This window comes from Eimeria maxima, genomic scaffold, assembly GCF_000499605.1.
Source record: "Eimeria maxima Weybridge genomic scaffold, Emw_scaff667, whole genome shotgun sequence".
NCBI lineage: Eukaryota > Apicomplexa > Conoidasida > Eucoccidiorida > Eimeriidae > Eimeria > Eimeria maxima.
The window spans coordinates 1-19,342 of record NW_013566677.1 but is presented as its reverse complement, the minus strand read 5'-3'; the positions used below and the strand labels follow the sequence as shown (position 1 = coordinate 19,342).

The 19,342-nt window shown below is 52.6% G+C and overlaps 3 protein-coding genes across 3 annotated transcripts; all 3 read left to right on the top strand.

Moving 5' to 3' along the window:
* Window positions 1-1,678: 1,678 nt before the first annotated feature.
* EMWEY_00040490 (hypothetical protein, conserved) lies at window positions 1,679-8,774 on the top strand (the record flags this gene model as incomplete). Its single annotated transcript, XM_013482567.1, has 11 exons — window positions 1,679-2,719; window positions 3,130-3,293; window positions 3,656-4,131; window positions 4,543-4,993; window positions 5,289-5,408; window positions 5,747-5,792; window positions 6,260-6,325; window positions 6,846-6,951; window positions 7,166-7,692; window positions 7,933-8,112; window positions 8,670-8,774. The coding sequence occupies 11 exons, from the start codon at window positions 1,679-1,681 to the stop codon at window positions 8,772-8,774; spliced, it is 3,282 nt and encodes a 1,093-aa protein (XP_013338021.1).
* A 2,174-nt stretch (window positions 8,775-10,948) lies between these two features.
* Window positions 10,949-12,973, top strand: EMWEY_00040480 (hypothetical protein, conserved; the record flags this gene model as incomplete). The annotated part of the gene is made up of 1 exon (XM_013482566.1): window positions 10,949-12,973. One exon carries the CDS (start codon window positions 10,949-10,951, stop codon window positions 12,971-12,973), a length of 2,025 nt encoding a protein of 674 aa, XP_013338020.1.
* A 2,867-nt stretch (window positions 12,974-15,840) lies between these two features.
* Window positions 15,841-19,280, top strand: EMWEY_00040470 (hypothetical protein, conserved; the record flags this gene model as incomplete). Its single annotated transcript, XM_013482565.1, has 3 exons — window positions 15,841-16,240; window positions 16,788-17,234; window positions 17,527-19,280. Coding segments are annotated over 3 exons (2,601 nt in total), but the record flags the coding sequence as incomplete, so codon positions are not given.
* Between the last annotated feature and the right edge of the window lie 62 nt (window positions 19,281-19,342).

Below are 19,342 nucleotides of genomic sequence, written 5' to 3'. Positions count from 1 at the left end.
GGGGGGGGGTAAACGTGCTTGTTTCACAACGCAACTGTTTATGTTTGGTTGCTCAGATAGCTTTGCAAATCTGACTCCCTCAGTCAATTTGCCTATCGTTTGATATATCTCTGTAGGCCTTTGTAGACAGGAGTACATGCAAGGGGACGAGACTGATGGGTGTCGCAAGGATACGGCAATTGTCAATGTCCCTTTCATGCGCACGATTCCATGTCTCCAAGTCTTAGCGAAATGCTTTTGGTAATGGCAGTGAACTTCTTGCCTCACGAGGTAGAAGAAGGGGACTATGCAAACTTAAAGGGAATTTCACGCATCTCTTCCATTTCCTATACTGCCCATCAGCTGCCGGTGGAATTTATTATGGGGGCACAAAAAAGTGCAAGCATCAATTCGAAGACAATATTGGTCCAAGGGCACGGCTGGAGAAGCATCGGGCATGAACGCTACTTTTCCAAAGGGTTGCAACGGCTGGGTAATCACAGAGTCACCGAACTTTTGTAGACAGAGAAAACATTACATTATATACTTGCATGGGAAGACCACTTGTTTCCGGAAGGAAAGCGACTGTAAACAGGGTGCTGAACAGCCGGCACCGCCTCGCGTTCAACGCTCAGGCTCGTGAAGGAGCCTGGCTGCCAATGCGTCATGCACCACCTTGGAGTGGCAGCTACAAACTATAATGTTGAAAAGCGATATTGTGTGAGGGTAAACCTAATTAAAATAGCCTGTGCCCTGCTCTTTAAGGCCTTTTGTAGGCACGGGTACAACGCGCGTAGTACCAGCGACTGGGCTGACAGGAGCATCGTACTTGGTACGCCTGAAAATAGATACCCTTTAAATCCTTGGATTTTTGAGTGCGTTGTAGGACCTTGTTGGTATGAATGGCTGTCCTCCACATCTAACGTCGGCAGCCAGCGGCCATGCACTCTCAAGAGTGCACATAGACTGCAGAAGGAGACTAAGAGCTCGAAAGAAAATCCAGAAGTGAGCAAAAGAAGAGTTCATGACTACCCATGATTTGTGGTGCATATGAACGGGTATGCTTTGTCTCGGAACTCGTCACTCGGTTGTGTGCTGGTCGTGCAATTCCGCCGAACCGGCAGACCGTCGGGATGCTGCGAATGGTGGCCTGCAGACATCGTATACGATGCATTTTCATGGTTTAAATTGTCTTTTACCTAGAAAATAAGCAGGTTTAAGTGCTGCGCAGAGTCGAAAGTCGGACAGCCGCCGCCGACAGCCGCGCTTGGATGCATGTCGGCAGCAGGAAGTCCAGCATTCAGTAGTTTCAACTGCACGGGGACAACCAGAGAACACCGGTTTTAAAGTTTTATTTATATATATATTTACATTTTAAGTATGCTTACACAGTTGCCCTAGTTCTACGCACAGCTGACCCCCTTCCTACAGCTGCTTCCTCCCGGAGCGGCCGCTGGCCACCGGCGCCGATGGTCCTCCGATCTGAGATCAGTTGCTCCATATCGCCATATTTGTACGTTATGAACTCACCTCCACCTACACTACCCTCAAAAATCCCCTTCTAGATCCAAAGGGGAGAAATAAAACAATTTCTTCTCCCGGCGCCCACAGCAGCTGCTCCGCCAGCTGCACGGGCAAGTGGCGCTGCCCCGCGTCGACCCATATCGCAGGCTGCAGACACAACAACACATCAGAAGTGATGTCATCGCAGCCCCCAGACAACCGGCCAATAACAGGCCCTTCCGCCGCTGCTGCCCAAGCGCTAGCAGCACACAACTTGCTAGCCCAGAACCCCCGCAGTGCTTCGCTCCCCTGCCCAACAGCCCGAACTTCACACAATCGCTTCCCTCCTACCTTTTCTGCACTAGAGGGGCCTCAAGAGGCTCCTATCGCGACGGAAGAGTCGGAGTTTGTTGACGCCTACGACCCCCTCTCCTCGATCCTTGAGCAACAATCATCTCCTCCTCTCTTGCTGAAGTTGGATCCGGAAGACGGCAGGGAAGCCGTCGACAGTTGGAAGGAGTGCAAGGAACACGAAGCAGCTCACGTATGTAGGGCTTCTGAAGCTGTAGGTGGATATCTGCCACCGACATCCAATGCAAAAGGCAGCTCTTTCTTCGCTTCCCCTGATGCAGTGGAGCTTGTGAAGAGGGAGCAGCGGGAGGAGAGGAGAGACAGCTCCACAGACGACTCCGCTGCGACGGTAGAATACTTTGTCAGTAGAAGCAGTTCCTCTATGCTGCCTGAAGGCGTATCGGCTGTAGGAGAGGGAAAACTCGTCCAGCTCGATAGCCCGAGCCTCTGCTCTCCTCTGGACCTCCACGACATCGCTACCGCCTTCCAACAGACAACTGATTTGGCTGCAGCCGCCCTCGCCATGCCAAACCCTCCAGTACCTGCAGGAACAGCGCCAGCAACAGCAGCACCAGCAGCGCCAGCTGCACCAGCACTAGCATCAACGTCTGGAAGGACATTACCGACACTGGCCGCTGGTGTAGACGCTCCTGGGAAAAGTTCTGCTGCGGGAGTGGCAACTGCACCCACAGCGCAATCAGCGGCAACAGGATCAGGAGCAACTGGGGTAGATAGAACGGGCTCTCAAACCTGTATGCTGTGGCCCTTTGAAAGCGGCGTGCGGCCATGGGACGACGTGAGGCAAGACATTCGGGAGGCAGCAGAGGCGGTGGGAAGCACTCAGCTGGAAGACCTGCCCAAGAAACGCATTTGGGTTTTCCACAGGGTAATTCAGAAATCATAAACCCTAAAGCATCGGCTGGACTATTGGGGGCTGTTGTCTGCCGTTAGCTAGCAGCGCTGCGCTTCGTTGGAAGCCGCCATACCATCTTCGTGCCTTGATCCCTGTATTGCCTGCCTGCTCTATATTTCAACAGTTTCCACAATATACATGCGTATGTAATGTAATGCATGCTTGTGCCTTGCATATACATTATGTGTGTGGTTACTTTTTTCTCGGGAGTCCGTGCTTTCGTGTTCATGCACATGTGTGGAGGCACACTTCAGTTGTATTACTATATAATATTTATATTATTTATTGGTGCACGGCTCTATAATATGTTACTGCAGCAATATAGCAAAAGCGTATCATGTAGATGTCTTCATGGGTGCAAGTGTGTGTGTGCGTGTGTTTAGGGTGTATGCACACCTGTGTCTTGGTACGCGGACACGAGTTCAGAAGACGTGAAGACTGCAGTATTGTGCGCATGCGATGTGTTGGCCGATGACGTCGGGGGCGTTGAGGCCTGTGGTACAAATGGGGGGTTTTGTCTCCGCCTCATTCAGCCTCTGCCAGACCTGTGGGTCTTGCCTCTCCTGCTGCTGAGAATGCTACTGCTCTTGCTGTTGCAAAATCAGACACTCCGCGTAGTAGGGGCTCTACATGGTTGAATCCTCAAAGAGACATCCAGCTCAGTAGCACATAAACTAGCATGCCAAGCATTCCATCCAGATTTCCACACCTGCAACGGCACACGCCGAAGGAACCTCTATACAATATAGATACTTCATATGCCCCCTGTCGTATAGATTCGCTTCTGCTGTCACTGCTGTTGCTGCTGCTGGTTCTGTTACTGCTGGTGTTGCTGCTGCTCTCCCAAACGCTGCAGCATTTCAGGAGGGGACAACGGCTGAACCTGTTTTTGCTGTTTTGCATCTTCAGTGCGGAAGTGGACGAGGAAGGTTTGTTTAGGGAAGTCAAAACCCTGAGCTTTTGCTGCCAGTTGCCTTCTGAAAAGGGGGTTGCCGAGGAGACCGTGCCCAGTGCAACAACCCAGCAGGCCACTGACTGCCCCGATGCACCTACAGCAGCAGGGGAGACAGAAGCAGACGTACCACCAGAAACAGGAGCAGCAGCAACAGCATCAGCAACAGCAGCTGAAACGGGGGTGTGCAAGGAGATGTCTGTGGTTGTGACGTTGGGGCCTCGAGTGTTCGCACGGGACTTTGGAGACCTACGGGACGGGGGCGCCTACATGTTGGAGCTGCAGGCTGTGGCGTGCCCCGAGCAGCAGCAGCAGCAGCAGGAGCTGCAGCTACTGCGACAACAAGTGGGGGACAAATGGCGGCGGCTAGCTGTAGAAGTGGAACCTCTTAGCCACATCGAAGCCCAAAAGGCCGTGCTGCAGATGCGCAAAGGTGCACATACACAGCAGGATTCCAGCTTAACACGACACTACTTGCATGCGTAGCAGTCTTGTACCTTTCACATACATTCACCAAAAGACGCGGCCCCCAAACTGCACAGCATATACATCTTTGAATCAAACTCCAATGGCTTCTTTGCACGGCACACAGAATGGAAGTCTCCCAAGTGCAGCCACCAACGAACACGAACCAACGAAAAAATGAGACAGAAGCCAAATGAGAGGCAACGGATATCCTAAAGGCAATGAATCAAAAAAGCGGGCAAACAGACAAACACATAGGACTGGTGTGGGTTTAAGATCTGCAGCTCCCGTCCTCACACGAATCACTGAAGCCGTCTGCAAGCCCCAAAATGTTTATGGCAAGGGTTTTATGGTCTATGGCTTGTGCGTGGGAGCGCAGGCACAAATCTGCTGAAGCACACTCGCTTTGGGCATCCTCACCTGCGCCAGTTTCAGCTGTCCACTGACCGCCAGCGCCTGCTATGGTACACCGCAAACAAAGGCAAGAAAGCGTCCGTTGTTAAGTGGCATGAGCTGGAAGGTTTAGTGTTGGGGCAGAAATCGGCAAACTTCGAGGCGTACAGGATTCCTGCGTTGCAGCACCTCAGCTTCTCTCTCGTTTTCAAGCAAGAACAGGGTTTTGCCGAGCTAGCTGCCGCTGCTACGCCTGCTAACGCTGCCGCTGCCGTGGTGCTGCCCCCTGCCTGGCTGGAGAGTGCGCCTAAGACGCTGGATCTCACCTGTAAAGATGAAGTGGAATTCGATTTCTGGGTAGCGGGCTGCAAAGCCCTCATCGCTTCTGCCAAAGGCATCCGACTGTCCAAGCTTCAGCTCCTTTCCCACTCCCGGAGGTTTCTGTCCGTCCCGCCTGTCAAGGGAACCTTCTGTCTTCCCCTTTTGTTCTCCTTCCCTCTTTTTCTGCCTCTCTCTCTGTCTGTCTCTCTTTCTGTATCTGTATCAACCTCTGCCTCTTGCTGCTTCCCTGCGTGTCTTCGGCCTCTGCCTTCCCCCTTTGCTTCACTAAAGGCTCAGCTGCTGCCGATGCTATTGGTGGCGTTGCTGCTGCCATAACTGCCGTTTCTGATGCCTTAGCTGCTGCTGCTAGGTGACCTGTTGCTGCTTCCTGCTGCTGCATCGATTTTGCAGGCTAGCTCTGGAGAGGAGCGAGACCACAGTGCAGCTGACGAAGCTGCCGCAGGTAACGGAACGCGTGGGGCTAAAGGACTGCATGGACCTGCCGTGGTATCCCCCTGAGGAGCTGGAGAGGTTCGCCGCGGTTTTGAGGGTTCCGGGTTTTGGGTTTAGAGTCTTAGCGCTGAGTTGGGGGAGACTAAACATTCTAATCGATGGCTTCCTGCGTGTGCCGCTCAACCCTGAGAACTGCGAGTTTACGTTCTAGGATCAGGGTTTATGCTTGGGATATCAGGCTGAGGGTTAGGGTATAGTTTTCGGGAGGTTCCCACAAGCCTCAGTGCCCGTCACTGCATATTTAAAGGGGTTGGTGGCATATCACGATTTATTTCCACACTCTCAGGATTTACAAGGGGATCTGGAGGACTTAGGGTCTAGGGTTCGGATTTGAGGGCTGTGTTGTTCTTCCACAGGAAATGCCAGGAGCAACTTCTCCGCGTCGAAGCCGCAGCCGAAGAGGTCTGTTAGAAGCTAGTTAGCGATTCTAAAGGCACATTAAAAGCCCAGTTACCTATTAGCTCCCGCCATGCTTAACTCATGCCATGTAGACGAACCCACCAGCTGAAGGCACAGACATCAGAGACACTCCAGACCTATCGAGTTGGTGATGGTGGCGTACAGAGGGGGGGCAAGCACAAAGGCTCTAGCACTTGTACTGTATACAGCTGCAGCCGAAGCTGCGACAGGGGCAGGAAGGGTCGTGGCAGAGTCTGTTGCTTGGGTGTTGTTTGCTGCTGCTCTTCGGTGGAATTGACTTCTGTTTTGAGTTGTCCGCCCATCCGTGGGGTAACAGAAATACGCTCACTAACAACAATACAAACATTTGGAACTCTGCAACATGCCGGAGCCAGGCTTTGTCGTGCCTTCCCACAGAATGAAACACACTCTGTTTATTGGTACTGCGCTTTTGCTGGTGCTGTCTGCAGTTACGGACGCTTCATAAAGGCGGGGCTGCTCCCCCTGCCATGGGTCTGTCGTCCTTTCTGGGCGCGGTGAGTTTACCACATTTCTTTGGACCTTAGCCAATCGCTATGCAAGGTTTGCCTCGCCAATCGCTGTGCAGGGTTTGCCTCACGTAGTAGTTGTAACACCACCACCGACACCAGCACCTGCTGCTGCTGCTCCACCGGCTACAGTCACTGCTCTGGAAGAGCTGCCCCTCTACACACGCAACAGACGCAGCAACTGCAGCGAGACAGCTTCAGCTACTGAAGAAACAATAGCAACCACTTTCACAGAAGCAGCTGCAGTGCCAGCAGTATCCACCTCCGCCGCAGCAGCAGAAGCGCAAACAGAAGGAGTCGGTGTCCTGTGTCCGGATGTGTGAAGTGTTTCGGTGCCTGCTATGAGATACGTATGCGGCCGTCCTTACGTTACGTGTTGCTGTTTGCATTGAAATAGCCTGTGTTGACGGTGGAAAGGTGGGGGACGACTGCACCGCGTGGAGTGTACCCAAAACCATAAACCATCAGCTTTTCCGTACAGATGCTGTTTGATGCGGCCTGTGCCCAGGGCCCTGCGTATGCAACGGTTCTAGAAGACAGAGTTGCAGAGGAAGATGAAGAGACGGAGCTTGAACGCGTGCGGGAACTTGTCGAGGAGGTGCAACAGCTCCTCAGTAATGCGCGGCAGCAGCTTACAGGCAAGAGGCTCTCTAGGTTGAAATCTGGAGAAGCCAGTTTCTATTTTAGTGCAACTAAGAACAAAATGCACACTAATTGCCGCACAAAACCCCGGAAAACTATTGCATGCAACACAACTGAATCCAGTGGTGAACGCAAGTTATATGTGCATGCTGCCTGTGGGTTGTCGCTGTGTGCGGGGCCTTGCAGCATATCGGCAAGCGCAGGAAGCTGGGCAGCAGCAGAAGGAGCCAGTGGCTGCAACATCAGGAACCGGAGGAACCCCGAGTTCCAAGGACTTGTACAAAATTTCTCCTTCGACAACTGCCTGCCCCAGTGGCAACGGTGCCCCAAAGCCGAGCTCGTCAGAAGCTCCCGTTCCCCACACCCCAAACCGGCACCAGGAGCAGCAGCTGCGGGAGCAGCAGCTGCAAGTGCTGGAGCAGGACGGAAGCGTGTTGGCTATATCCTCTGCAGGCACTGTGCTACGAGCAGGCGACCTACGTTTGAAAGACAACTTCGAGGATCCAGCCACCGAAGGACAGCTGGACTTGCAGCATATTTCTCTCCACTTGCAGCGCAGTTTCAGCTCCCTGATCGACACGACGGCACAGGCACAGCAGCGCGTCGCATCCGCATTTGCTGCTGCTGCTGCTGCTGCTGCCTCTGCAGTCCTCGGAGAAGATGCAACAGCAGCACAAACTCGGCGCCCGAAGGAGCAATTGCCGCCCGACGACGTAGGCGCAGCAAGCACCAGTAGCAATATAGCTAGATAGATATATTCGCTCATGCTTTGTACTTAAATGCATGCATTGTGCATGCATTGTCTAGGCATGCGCTCATATATATTTAGAGAAATGTACGTTTGTGCCAATGGAACTGCTCTCTGCTTGTTTGTCCGTCCGTTTCTGCTTATGCTCTGTTATGTTGTGTGACCGTTCGTGTGTGTGGAATGGGGGTTTCGGGTGTACGTCCAGGTGGAGCGGCTGCAGGCCATCAGCCAGTTGCTGTGGCGGGCAGAAGTTGACATTGAAAACATTGAAGATATGCTCAGCCGTTTGCAGCAGCCGAACGGCTTCGGCCATATTGCAGTATCTGATGCTCTCTCTAGCTTCAACGAACTCCTGGCAGGGCAAGTTCGCTCTTGGGGAGGGCAGGTGAGTACAAGAAAGTGCATGCAGCATGCAAACATGCAGAAATCCGCACAAACGCATGCAGTCCTCACGCAAGCAGGAAGCGATGCTTCTGTCTGGTTCTGCATTTGTCCTCTCGCCTGGAGGTGCCCGAGCCCCACATGCTGCCGCTGCTTCCAGCTGTTTAGTCGTAGCTCCAACATCTCCAGCAGCTCGCCGTAGAAGTTCGCTGTAGAACTAGCAGCTAACTGTAGTAGCAGCCAGCTTAAGTAGAAGATAGGCGTTACTATGCGTGCTAACAACGAGCTGCAGGGAGCTTGCTATGAGACCGGGTAGACTGCCTGTACCCGTAGTGTTACCCACAGAGTCCTTGCGGCTCTCGTGTTGATGCCAGCTGCTACTGCTACCGCTGATGCTGCTGCCTCTGAGCTGCTCTAATGGCCGTGTGGCTTCTGTTGTAAACGCAGCACCCGCCAGTTGATTTTGTCGGCTTGCTTCTTTTCGCTACGTGATTATCGTTTATTCGATTTATCAATTAGTTTGTAGTGTCTTGACTGTTTGCATTTGGTTCGTGTTTGCAGCTGTCATCTCTGCTGGATGGCGTGCTTAGCAGCGGCGCCCTCCCCCAGGCGGGCAGAACCGCCTCTGTCTCATCCGACTACAGTCTCGACACCGAATTTAACTAAGTTGTTAAGGCTGGTGATGATGCTACTAGTGTTGCGCTTCAGGCTGCTGTTGCTGGTACTGTTTCTAGTGCTGCTCCTGGTGCTGGCGAGCCCTGCTAAGTTGAATCTCTGCCCGTCGCTACCATCCTTCTCCTCCCTTTGTCCCCACACCTTCGGCCCAATGTATCCAATCCCCACGACGTCTGCACGGAGACGGCCTGAAGCGGCGTGCAACAGCAACATGCATGCTGCAGCAACCTGCTTCCCGCCGCTGCTAGCTACCACTTGCTTGCTTTATTCGATGGGCTCCGGCCAACTTTTTCCTTTTTTCCCATTTGGGACAACGTACCCACCTGCGGTGGCCGCCATGAAGGCCAAAGTTTTGTTTTAAGGGCTTGACAAAGCCCTGACCGCCGCCGCGGGATCCGCCCTTTAGTGCTCACTCTGCAGAGTTCTCACCTGTCCGTGAGAGCCCGATATTGCACGCTTCTGCATGCATCCGTGAATGGGACATGCTGCCCCAGAGATTTCCCCTGGGCGCCGGATGCTGGCGTTGCCTCTGCTGCCCGTAGGTTGGGCAGGCAGAAGCTGAGACGCAATGGAATAGAAACTGGAGCAGGCACATCTTCGAAGATGTTCCTGAAGAGCTCTCACTACAGTATACAAATGCAGTTTATCTATGCATATCTATATATATGGATGTACAGATACCTGCATACTTGTTTGTGTGACTGCCTTTTTGCGTTTGTGCTGCATAAACATCGGGGTCCTCCAAATACACCGAAATATACAGAAGTAGGCAGGAACGTACGCTGTATTCCCTGGATACTGTAAATTAGATATGCGCGTCTGTATGAAGAGAAGATACGGATAAATTGCAGGTGTGTGTACACTTCGGAAAGCGCAGTCATCCCGCCCTCCACTGGTTTGCAAGACGTAGGCGGTTCCCGGACACGACTTTGCAAGCGCGGGTTGTGTACTCCATTTACAGGCATTAGACTGATCATGCTACCCCCAGCAGCAGCTCCTCGTCAGGTTACACCCGTCCTGTGGTACGGACAGCATCCCAAGGGCCTGGGGTTGCACAGGAGGACAGAAATAAGAGGGGATATATTCCGTCGTGAGCTGAGCATCTTTTTTGCTGGGACTCCTGCTTCAAGGGAGAGGGACCCCACAAGAGAGCCTAACAAGCAACGGGCCCTTGCCTTTGCATGCAATAGCACTCTAAAGCAACGGGCAACAAAAACTTGGATCTCAGCAGACAACCGCAGTGCAGGCAGGCACGATGTACCCTTATGGCCACTGAAGCAGTGTTGACGTCGTAAAATATGGATATATTGAACAAGATCACATAAACAGAATTTCTTACGCAGTTGTTGCAGCGGCGTAGGCGCCAAGGTACATAGCAGCAAAGGTGGTGGCGTACGTGATTAAATATAAATACTAGACATGTTCACTTGTTTGGCAGATGCACGAAGATTCGGTTGCGATGGAATAACGCTGCACATATAATGTTGCACTGTTTGATTGTTTTTGAACAATAAAAGTGTCTTAATTTCGGTATTTGCGCTCTCGTAGCTGCAGGGGAGGACCTCGAGGAAACTGTTCGCCTGTTTCGGGGCTTCTCCTCCATAATGAGTTTGCAGTGCATGCACGCGTTCAAGAGCATCGGTCGGAAGCGTTCCTTGTCTGTCAGTGGCCGTTTGTTCTGTCGCATTTATTGATATTATATTACTGCCTCTGTAAATACCTGCTCTGTATTGTCTCACTTTGTCACTTTCGCTGCTTTTTCGCCACTCTGTTCCGCGCTGCTGTGCTGGCGGCCCGCTTGCTGGGGCTGCGGCGCAGCGTCGCCTCCCGTTTTGTGTTTTGTTTGTGCATGTTTTCTTTTGTTGAGAATCTTCTTCTTTACTTTACAGTTGCTTTAGCTAGATCTCGAGGCGTATTGGCCACAAGAGCTGCCTTCATGCGCCTCTGCGACAGTGCGGCATCTGCCGCCCGCCCACTGCTGCCTACGAGCTGAGGCGGAGGCATTGAGTCTTGGTTTCCTTGTGTTTTTCGATTGTTTGAACGGCGCCTTCTCTGTGCATTCTGCTCGTCGCATTTCTTTGCCCTGCTTACTTCCCCGGTATTGCGGTCCCTGTGTGGATCGCTGGAGAGTCTTTTAAGTTCGGGTTGAATCTGTTGCTGCCACCATGTACAACAACATTGGGTTGCCGACGCCTCGTGGCAGCGGCACAAATGGTTACGTGCAGCGGAGTTTGGCGTACTTGAGGCCTCGGCGCACGGACATGCCTGGCTTTGGCCAGTTGGGGCATAAGCCGATTCAGCAGCCCAAGGTGCGTCAGGCGGATCCTGCTTTGCTGCTACACGAGCAGCTGAGGCGTGTGGAGCTTCGTCTTATTGAGGAACGGGCTAAAATGGAGGAGCAGGGCCTTTCGCAGACCCGCATTGAGCGCAGCCTCCAGGTTCTTCGCAGCCAGCTAACTAGAGAAGCTCACGTGGAGCAACAACGGCTAGGGGGGCGCGCTGGCACTCAAGATGGCATCTTCGGCCGCAGTGTGCTGCAGCAAGGAGGCAGTATGGATACCCACGAAGGGGCAGCTTGGAAGCAGCGCCAGCTTGACCAGGTTGCTTCCGCCTTCGGACTCAGCAGCAACCACAAGGTGGGAGAAGCCTTTAACTGGGAGTTGCAGAAACAGCAAAAGCTGCAACGGCAACGCGAATGGGAAGAAAGGAAACGCAGCATGATCGAAGAAAGAAAAGCCGCACTGCGAGAAATACGAGAAAGAAGAAAACGACAAAAACTCGCCGCTAAAAAGAACAAAAAGAACAAAAAAAGAAGCAAAAGTTCAAGCAGTAGCAGTAGTAGCAGTAGTAGCAGTAGCAGCAGTAGCAGCAGTAGCGACAGCAGCGACAGCAGCAGCAGCAGCAGCGATGAGAGCGATGATGATCGGAACAAGCGCTCAGGCCGAGTGAAACCGCAGGTGAAAGGAGAGGAGGGGGAGACAAAGGCAGCAGCAGCGGTAGGAGCAGCTGCAGCAACGGCACATCGGGAAACACCGTCGCTTCGTGCAGTTGCAACAGAGGCTGCGAAGTTGTTGAAGGATTATGACACAAAGAGGGAGAGGAGTGATGGAATGCCGGAGTTAAAAAGAAGAAAGGAGATAGAGGGGACAGAAACCAATAGTCCCCTTTTCTCGGAAGAGGAGACACAAGAGAAGGATGCAGGGAAAAGGAGCAGCGGCAACTACAGACGCAGCATCAGCCGCAGCCGTAGCCGCAGCAGCAGCAGCAGGAGAGGGAAGTGGAGGGAGTCTGAGAAGGGAATAACGAAGGAGAGAACAGATGCTGTCGCCGAGGCACGAGGATACAGAGAAGCAGCAGCCGAGAAGAGATTGCGAGCAACAACTGATGCTGAAGGGGGAAATGCCAGAAGAAGGCTTGAGCCCCAGCGAGACACCGAAGGGACAGGAGACAGACAGAGGCGAAGAGAGGAAGCACAGGCCCTCTCATATACTGCAAACAAGGAAGGAGAAAGAGACCCTAGAGGATGTCGAGACAGAGGGATGGAAGGAGACGGAGCGAGAAGTGCAGACAGAGACAGAGAGGAAGATAGAGACAGGAGGGGAGACAGAAACAGAGAAAGATATGCAGGTGGCCGAGATGATCGATGGAGAGGAGAACATGGTGGGGACAAAGACAGGAGGGCAGACCGGAGAGAAGACAGGGACAGGAGAGAAGAGAGAGGTGTGAGAGAAGACGGAGACAGGAGGAACGACAGAGATAGGAGAGAAGACAGAGATAGGAGAGAGGACAGAACCAGGAGAGAAGAAAGAGACAGATGGGAAGAAGAAGACCGAGGTAGGAGAGAAGAACGGGAGAAGGACAGAAGTAGAAGAGAAGATGGAGGGAGGGAGGGAAAAGTAGATAGGCACAGAGGATTGGACAGAGGGGAGGACAGACACAGAGGAGACAGAGACGGGGGAGGAGACACACACAGAGGCATAAGAGCAGATAGGGACAGGAGGGAAGACAGGGACAGGGGAGAAGACAGAGACAAGAGAGGCGACAGGGACAATGGAGGGGAGAGGGACAGAGAGCGGGACAGAGATAGGGAGAGGGGAGACAGAGAGAGAGGGAACAGAGGCAGAGACTTGGGAGGCAGTGAATGCGACAAAGGGGGAGAAGGAGACAGAGGAGGAAGAGAAAGGGACTGAGACGAAGATATGGAGACGGAGGAAGCGGCCACAATGGACGAAGAGACAGTAGAGGGGAGTGCAGAGAGTATATACCGCAGAGCCAAAATGGACAAAAAGAATAACGGCGGCAGGAACGGCAGATATGCTGCGAGGTCCAGAGAGTCTCAAGAGGAGAAGAAGAGTCTCTCTTCTTTTCTCTAGTGTGCTGCGGTGTACAGACACCTCACCAGCCACAGGCTCTTCTGGTGGTTTTGCCTCAAATAGCGTCCGTGTTTTTCTCCACTCTCTGCGTCTAAACGGCTTCTTTTGCATCTGTTTAGTCATTTGTTTATTTGTCGTTTGGTTGGTTGTTTTGCTTTTTAACATTTTTCTTCTGCTTGTTTGCTGGTTTCAGCTGTGTTGCTCTCCTCTGAAGGTGGATATTGCAGAGGGTGATGCACAGGTCCAGGCCAAGCAAACCGAGATACAGACAGATGCAGAGGTAGAGACAGACAGTGGATATAGATGCAGTCAGAGGAAGAGATAGAGACAAGCAGTAGAGACGGAGGCGCATTTAGAGGCCGAAATGCATTGAGGTTAATGCTCAGACTGTATCGGGTGGGTCACAGCTCCTCCAGGTGAAGGCGTCTACATACCGACCTTCAATAATACCAAAGCCAAGGGGCTCTGCTATGCTGCTGGACCTATGGCTGCTGTTGTGTTTACGGGCGTCGCTGGCAGGCAAGCGCCATAGCAGCAGCAGCAGCATTAGTGCAGCCAACTCGAAGAAGCCCTCCAGTGTGGCCCATGTGGGACGGCACACCACGGGTTACCGTAAGGCTTGTTGGGATTGCGCGCAGCAGTCGGATGGCGTGAGGCTAATGAGAAGTTGCAGCAAGGAGACAGAGGGCAGAGACAGTGCTCATGGTAAACACGTTCTCAATCTGTACAGACAGACATGCTCCGCTGCTGCTGGTGCTGCAGCAGCCAGCTGAACGTACAATAGGCACAGGTTCGCAGGCCTCTGTTGCCTGTTCTTCCGTGCTCCGTTACTGATTTGCTATTGCTCCCTAGGGGGGGGGATCAGTTGGGGCATTGGGTGCTCTGAAGTGCGTGTGTCTATTTTGACGGAATTAGTAAGTTTTTCTGCCTGTTGGTTCGCCTCTTTCTTCTCTTCTCGTTCTCTTCTTGCCTTCCGTGCTTCCTTCCTGCCTCTTTGCCGTCATGGCTGTTTTCTGTCTTCTTCTTTCATCCCTTTCTTCTTTCTTTTCTCTTTTCCTCTCCTGCCTTTATCCTTCTGCTTCCGCCTCTCGTCCTCTGCCTTTTTCTTCTATCGTCGTTTTCTTCTGTTTTTACCTCCGCTACGGCTTTTCCTCTTCTCCTTCCTGTTGTTTCTCTGCCTTGTCTGGATTTTGGTGTTGCTTCTCCTTCATGTTTTTGTGTAATTTTCCTTTCATCGCTTTCTAATTGCAGATAATCTCCTGCGATCTTTTCCCATTTCTTTCTTCTTTTTTCCGCCCTCGACTCGAGTGCAGCCAGTTGGGCTGTCAAGGGAATGCATATCACAATTAATCCAATAAACAGATAGATGAAAAAATAGAGGTGTAAACACAAGTAACAAAATATATACGCATGTAAATAAATAAATAAATGCGGTGGCCAAAAAGCAAACAACGCGACGCCACCAGGTCCTATAGCTTAGTTGTTAAGAGCATTCGGCTAATAGCCGGAAGGTCGAAGGTTCGAGACCGGTTGGGACCATTTCCTCGTCTTTGTCTCCTGTCTTTTTGACTTCTATTCCTTCTCCAATTACTTCGTTCTATTCCTTCTCCAATTACTTCGTTTTTCACTCGTGGCCTATTAAGGGGCCGGACGTCGTTAGCTGCTGCTGTTGCTGATGTTTGCAGCTGCCCTTAACTCTCTTCTTCCTGCTGGGAGCGTGACCAAAAGGGGCGGAGTTAGCAGTCTCAAAAGTTCAAAGAAATGCGTCTGCTTCAAAGTTTCTGCACGGAAGCATCCAGGGGAGGCAGAACAGGAGTCTGAGGACCAAGAAAGCGGCCAGAGGGCCTTTCCAGGTACCCCTTCTCGCTAATGTAATTCATGGTTAAGTCATTTAATTGTGCTCTTCCCTCGAGTCTTCTTTGGGCAGGCAGGGCTGGAGGCTCCTCTTCCTGTGCTGCTGGCGCAGGCGCCAGCCGGTTCGCCGACATGGTGTTGTCCTCTACACGGGACAATGACAGCGTAAAATAGACGGACAACTGTTTCAACAGGCCTTTCAAATACAAAAGTGCTTTCCCAAAAATATTTTTTGCACAGTTTCTCAACAAGTGTTCTCATGTGGGGTTGGGTCTTCTGCCTTACCATTGGTCTTTGGTGGATAACCACCCAAGTGCTCCAGCCCTCAACGGGAGCGGCCAGTGGGGGACTACAGCACATCAAAAAAGTGAACACTTCAGTTCAGTCTGTTAATTAGTTGGTTTTCTGATTATTGCGCCTTACTCCGGGCTCCAATTTTCTGCTTATCTCATGCGCCCTACGGGGCCTAGGGTGGGAGTGGGACCAGTGACTTCGAGGGGATGGTGGGCGGCAGCAGACGAAGGTAGGCGACGCAAATCGCAGTAAAACACATCGATTATTTCACAAGAACAAACTAAAAGGCATTTAAATCAAAAACAAATAAATAAATAAACACTTAACGAGGGGAAATCGTTTTTTAGACATTGGGCGCAGCACTGCAGCAGCAGTGGCCCTGCCACCCAACCTACGACAACACCGCAGCCAAGGAGAAAAACGGTCTCATAATTAAAGTTCTGGTGCTTTGTTGCATTAAATGATAGAAGCATATGAGCAGGGGATAGAAACTCCTTTGAAATGCCTGCCATCAAACCCGGGGTCGACGATGAACAATGCCGCGGAACTCGCTGCTGCCGCTGCTGCTGGTGTTGCTGTTGCAGCTGTTGCAGCTTCTGACGATGCAGGAAAAGCAGCATTCGACAGCCGCAACAGCCATTTCCGGCCTTTTTAGTCTCTCATGCCTGGCCTTAGGAGCCCCTATAGCTGCCGCAATCGCGGCAGGAGCAGCAACAATAAACGCAGCAAACAGCAGAGATGAAGAAGAAGTTGTGCGTCGGGGGGCAGCTGCGTACAATCAACTGCTGCGGGAATCTGTAGAAGAGGGTGCCGCGAGCGGCTGCTGGCAGCAAGTCAGCGAGCAGCTGCTGCTGCTGCAGCAGCAGACTATTGAAGACGCCTGCAGCAGCAAAGGAGAGCCCTTTAGAGAGCTAATTGCTCTGACACGGATGCGGTGTATATACATCAGGAGTGGCCGCCTTTTTCCTGGGCCCGCTGAAGGGTGTTATCTCTTTCCCCATGAAGTCCCAGCAAGCTGGATGCGTCCGTGTCTTCTCTGTCTTGTTGCTGTCTTGTGTGTTTTTTTGCCTTTTTCTTGTGTAACAATTTTTTACTATTATGATCATTTGGTATTGCTAGGAAAGGTGGTGTTATTATAACGACCTTTGTCGCTTTCTTCCACTTTTGTTCTTATCGGTCTCGGTGTCATGTTTTCTTCGGCCTCCAGCACATTCTATATCGTTGTCTCTATCGCTATTCCTGTGCCTCTCTCCATCTCGGTCTGCCTTCAACTCTACCCCTTTCTCCATCTCCGCCTGTATTTCAATCGCTGCCTCTATCTCTATTTTGTCTTTGCCGCCAACTCTACCTGCGTATCCCTTTCTCTGTCTTTGCTAGTCTCTATTTCTGCCGCTATCTATGTCTCTCTCCATCCACCGAGGGGGCGAGCAAATGAAGTAGCTTCTAATGCTGCTGCTGGTATATTGTCTCCGCTGTGTTGCAGACACAAACGTTGGCGTTGATGGCGGTGCTGTTGCACGAGATGCGTCATTATCTCATCCCTGCTTGCAGCTTAACGAAGTCCTAAGACAGCTGCAGCAGCTGCAGCAGATCCAACAGCTGCAACAATTGTCAACAGGGGAGTGGGACGACAAAGACGAGCAGCAGCAGCAGCAACAGCGGCACCAACAGGAAGAGCCAACAGGGGTGGCAACTGAAACCACAGCAGAAGAAAACGCAGACGCAGCAGCAATAGCAGAGAAGAAGGTGGAATTGATATTTGGGGATCAGAGCTCTCCTCTTCTGCAGCTGCAAGGGCTGCAGCAGCGGAAGCAGCAACTGTACAGACACTGCATTGCCCTGACCCGGCGTCAGACTGCTGCCTGCCAGCAGCACAGAGCGATGGACTTTGGCACATTTGCCCTCGTCAGAGAACAAATCAATCACATCGGTAATAACCGTCTTGCTGCTGTTGCTGCTACTGCCGATATTGCTGGTGGTTCTGCTCGCGTTGAAAGGGCTGCTATTGCTAGTCCCGGTGCTGTTGGTGGCATTGCTTCTCACCTTGCCGTTTAACATGCATCTGCGGACAGTGCTGATATTGATAGTGGCGTTGGTGCTGCAGCTGCTGAAGCTGTTGCTGGCCTTTAGGAGGCTTCTTGTGCCTTCCTGGACTCTGCCAGATTTTCGCTTCTGTTGTTGCATTCTGCTGGTGCTGCTGGTTCTGCTGTTGCTTTCTTCAGACAACATTTGTTTCTTCTTGCACAGTGCTGAGCGACAAAGGAGGGCTGAGGAAGCCGCTGTCCGTTTGTCTGCCGCTTCCGCTGCCGCTGCAGCTCGAATGCAGCAGCAGCTACAGCAGCTGGAGCACATGGGGAAGCTTCAGGAACAGCTGCAGCTGCAGCAGCTGCAAGGGGGAAGCTACATGCAGCAGCTGCTCCTGCAGCTGCAGCGGGGGTTGGAGGAGTGCTTTACTGTGCTGCAGCAGCTGAAGGCTTTCCACAGAGCAGTAGGGGAATGGCTGGGAGGCGGAGAAGCAGCGGCTCTGTACTTTGCTGCTGGTGTTGCTGCCTTTTTTTTTACAGTTAGCAGCAGGGTTGCTGCTGCACGCTTGCAGTTGTTTTGTCTTCTTGCTGCTTCCGCTGCTGCAGAGATAGCGCTGCATCGCGGTGGGCTGTCCCCTTATCTCAACATGCTAATGCAGCACCAGCACAGGCCACATTCCGAGTCTCCTGCTTACCCTGCTGGTGCTGCTACTGCCGCCACTGCTACTGCTTATGGAGTTCCACACAACAGCACCCTGGCGTGGATTGCCGATGCCGCATGGACCGCCGCCGCAACTACAGCAGCAGCAGCAGCTGTTGTTGTATCTGCTCATGGAGTGTCTTTGGTGCGTTGGAGCTGCTTTCTGGCTGCCTGTTGGTTGTGGATGCGCTGCTTCTGGAGCTACACAAGCCCCGAGCAGCAACTGCAGCAGCAGCTGCGGCTGCTACAGGAGCAAGTTTACGGGGTGCGTCAGGAGCTACACGAGGCCCAGGCGGCTGGGGAACCGAGAATGCAGGAGATGCAGCAGCTGCTGCAGCAGCTGCTGCAGCGCGTTGCTGCGAAAGACGCAGCCGTGCAGCAGCTGCAGCAGCTCCAATGGGAAGAGGGGCAGCTGCGGCAGCAGCAGCAACACGAAGCAGAACAGGCACAGGAACAGCAACAGCAGAGCTTGGCCTGTCGTGCGGTGCGGTGGGCAATTCTTCTGGCCGTCAAGATCGTCATCTCAGTTTTCGCTGCCGTCGTTGCAGCAGTAGCATCAGGTGTACCAGCAGCGTGGATGTGTTTTCTTCTTCCGTTGAGGGTCTGCGGCTTCCGCAAAGCCTCCGGTGGCCCCGCCGCCTCCTGGAGCAGCAGCACCAGTTCGGAGAGCAGCAGCAGCTCGAACACCAAAAGGAGCTGCACCAGCAAGAAGGAAGACAATCCTAATAATTTGCTCTCTGGGGTGTGTCTCCAGAGTTATCGCAGCAGAAGATATTTGCTGCAGCAGCAGCTGCGGAGGCGTGGGCCTGAATTGCCTCTGGGGCTGCGGCAGCAGTCCCTGCGATATAACGAAGACGAAGGAGAGGCAGCAGATCCTTCCTACCAACCCTCAACAAGCAGCAGCAGCAACAGCCGCAGCAACGGCACGAGCAGCAGCGAGCCGGAATACGAGTCTCCTGCCGTGGCTACTGATGCTGCTGAAACTGCTGCTGTAGAACCGCGCATTCCCCCTGCTACTGCTGCAGAACCTCCTGCAGCTGCACAGGTGCCACACCAAGAGCAGCAGCAGCAGCCGGCAAAGACGCACTCCTCTCCGCAACAGCAGTCCCCGCAGCAGCCGCCTCTGCCGCAGCAGCGGCAACAGCACCAGCAGGCTGTGCGGCGGAATCCTGTGAGAGCCTGCCGTGTTTTGAACTTTCGCAGAGTGGAGGACCCTCAGCACCCTGACGTTTTCATGAGAGAAGTCATACCCGTAAGACTATCAATAAACAAATACATATAAATGTGCTTATATCCTATATATATATATATATA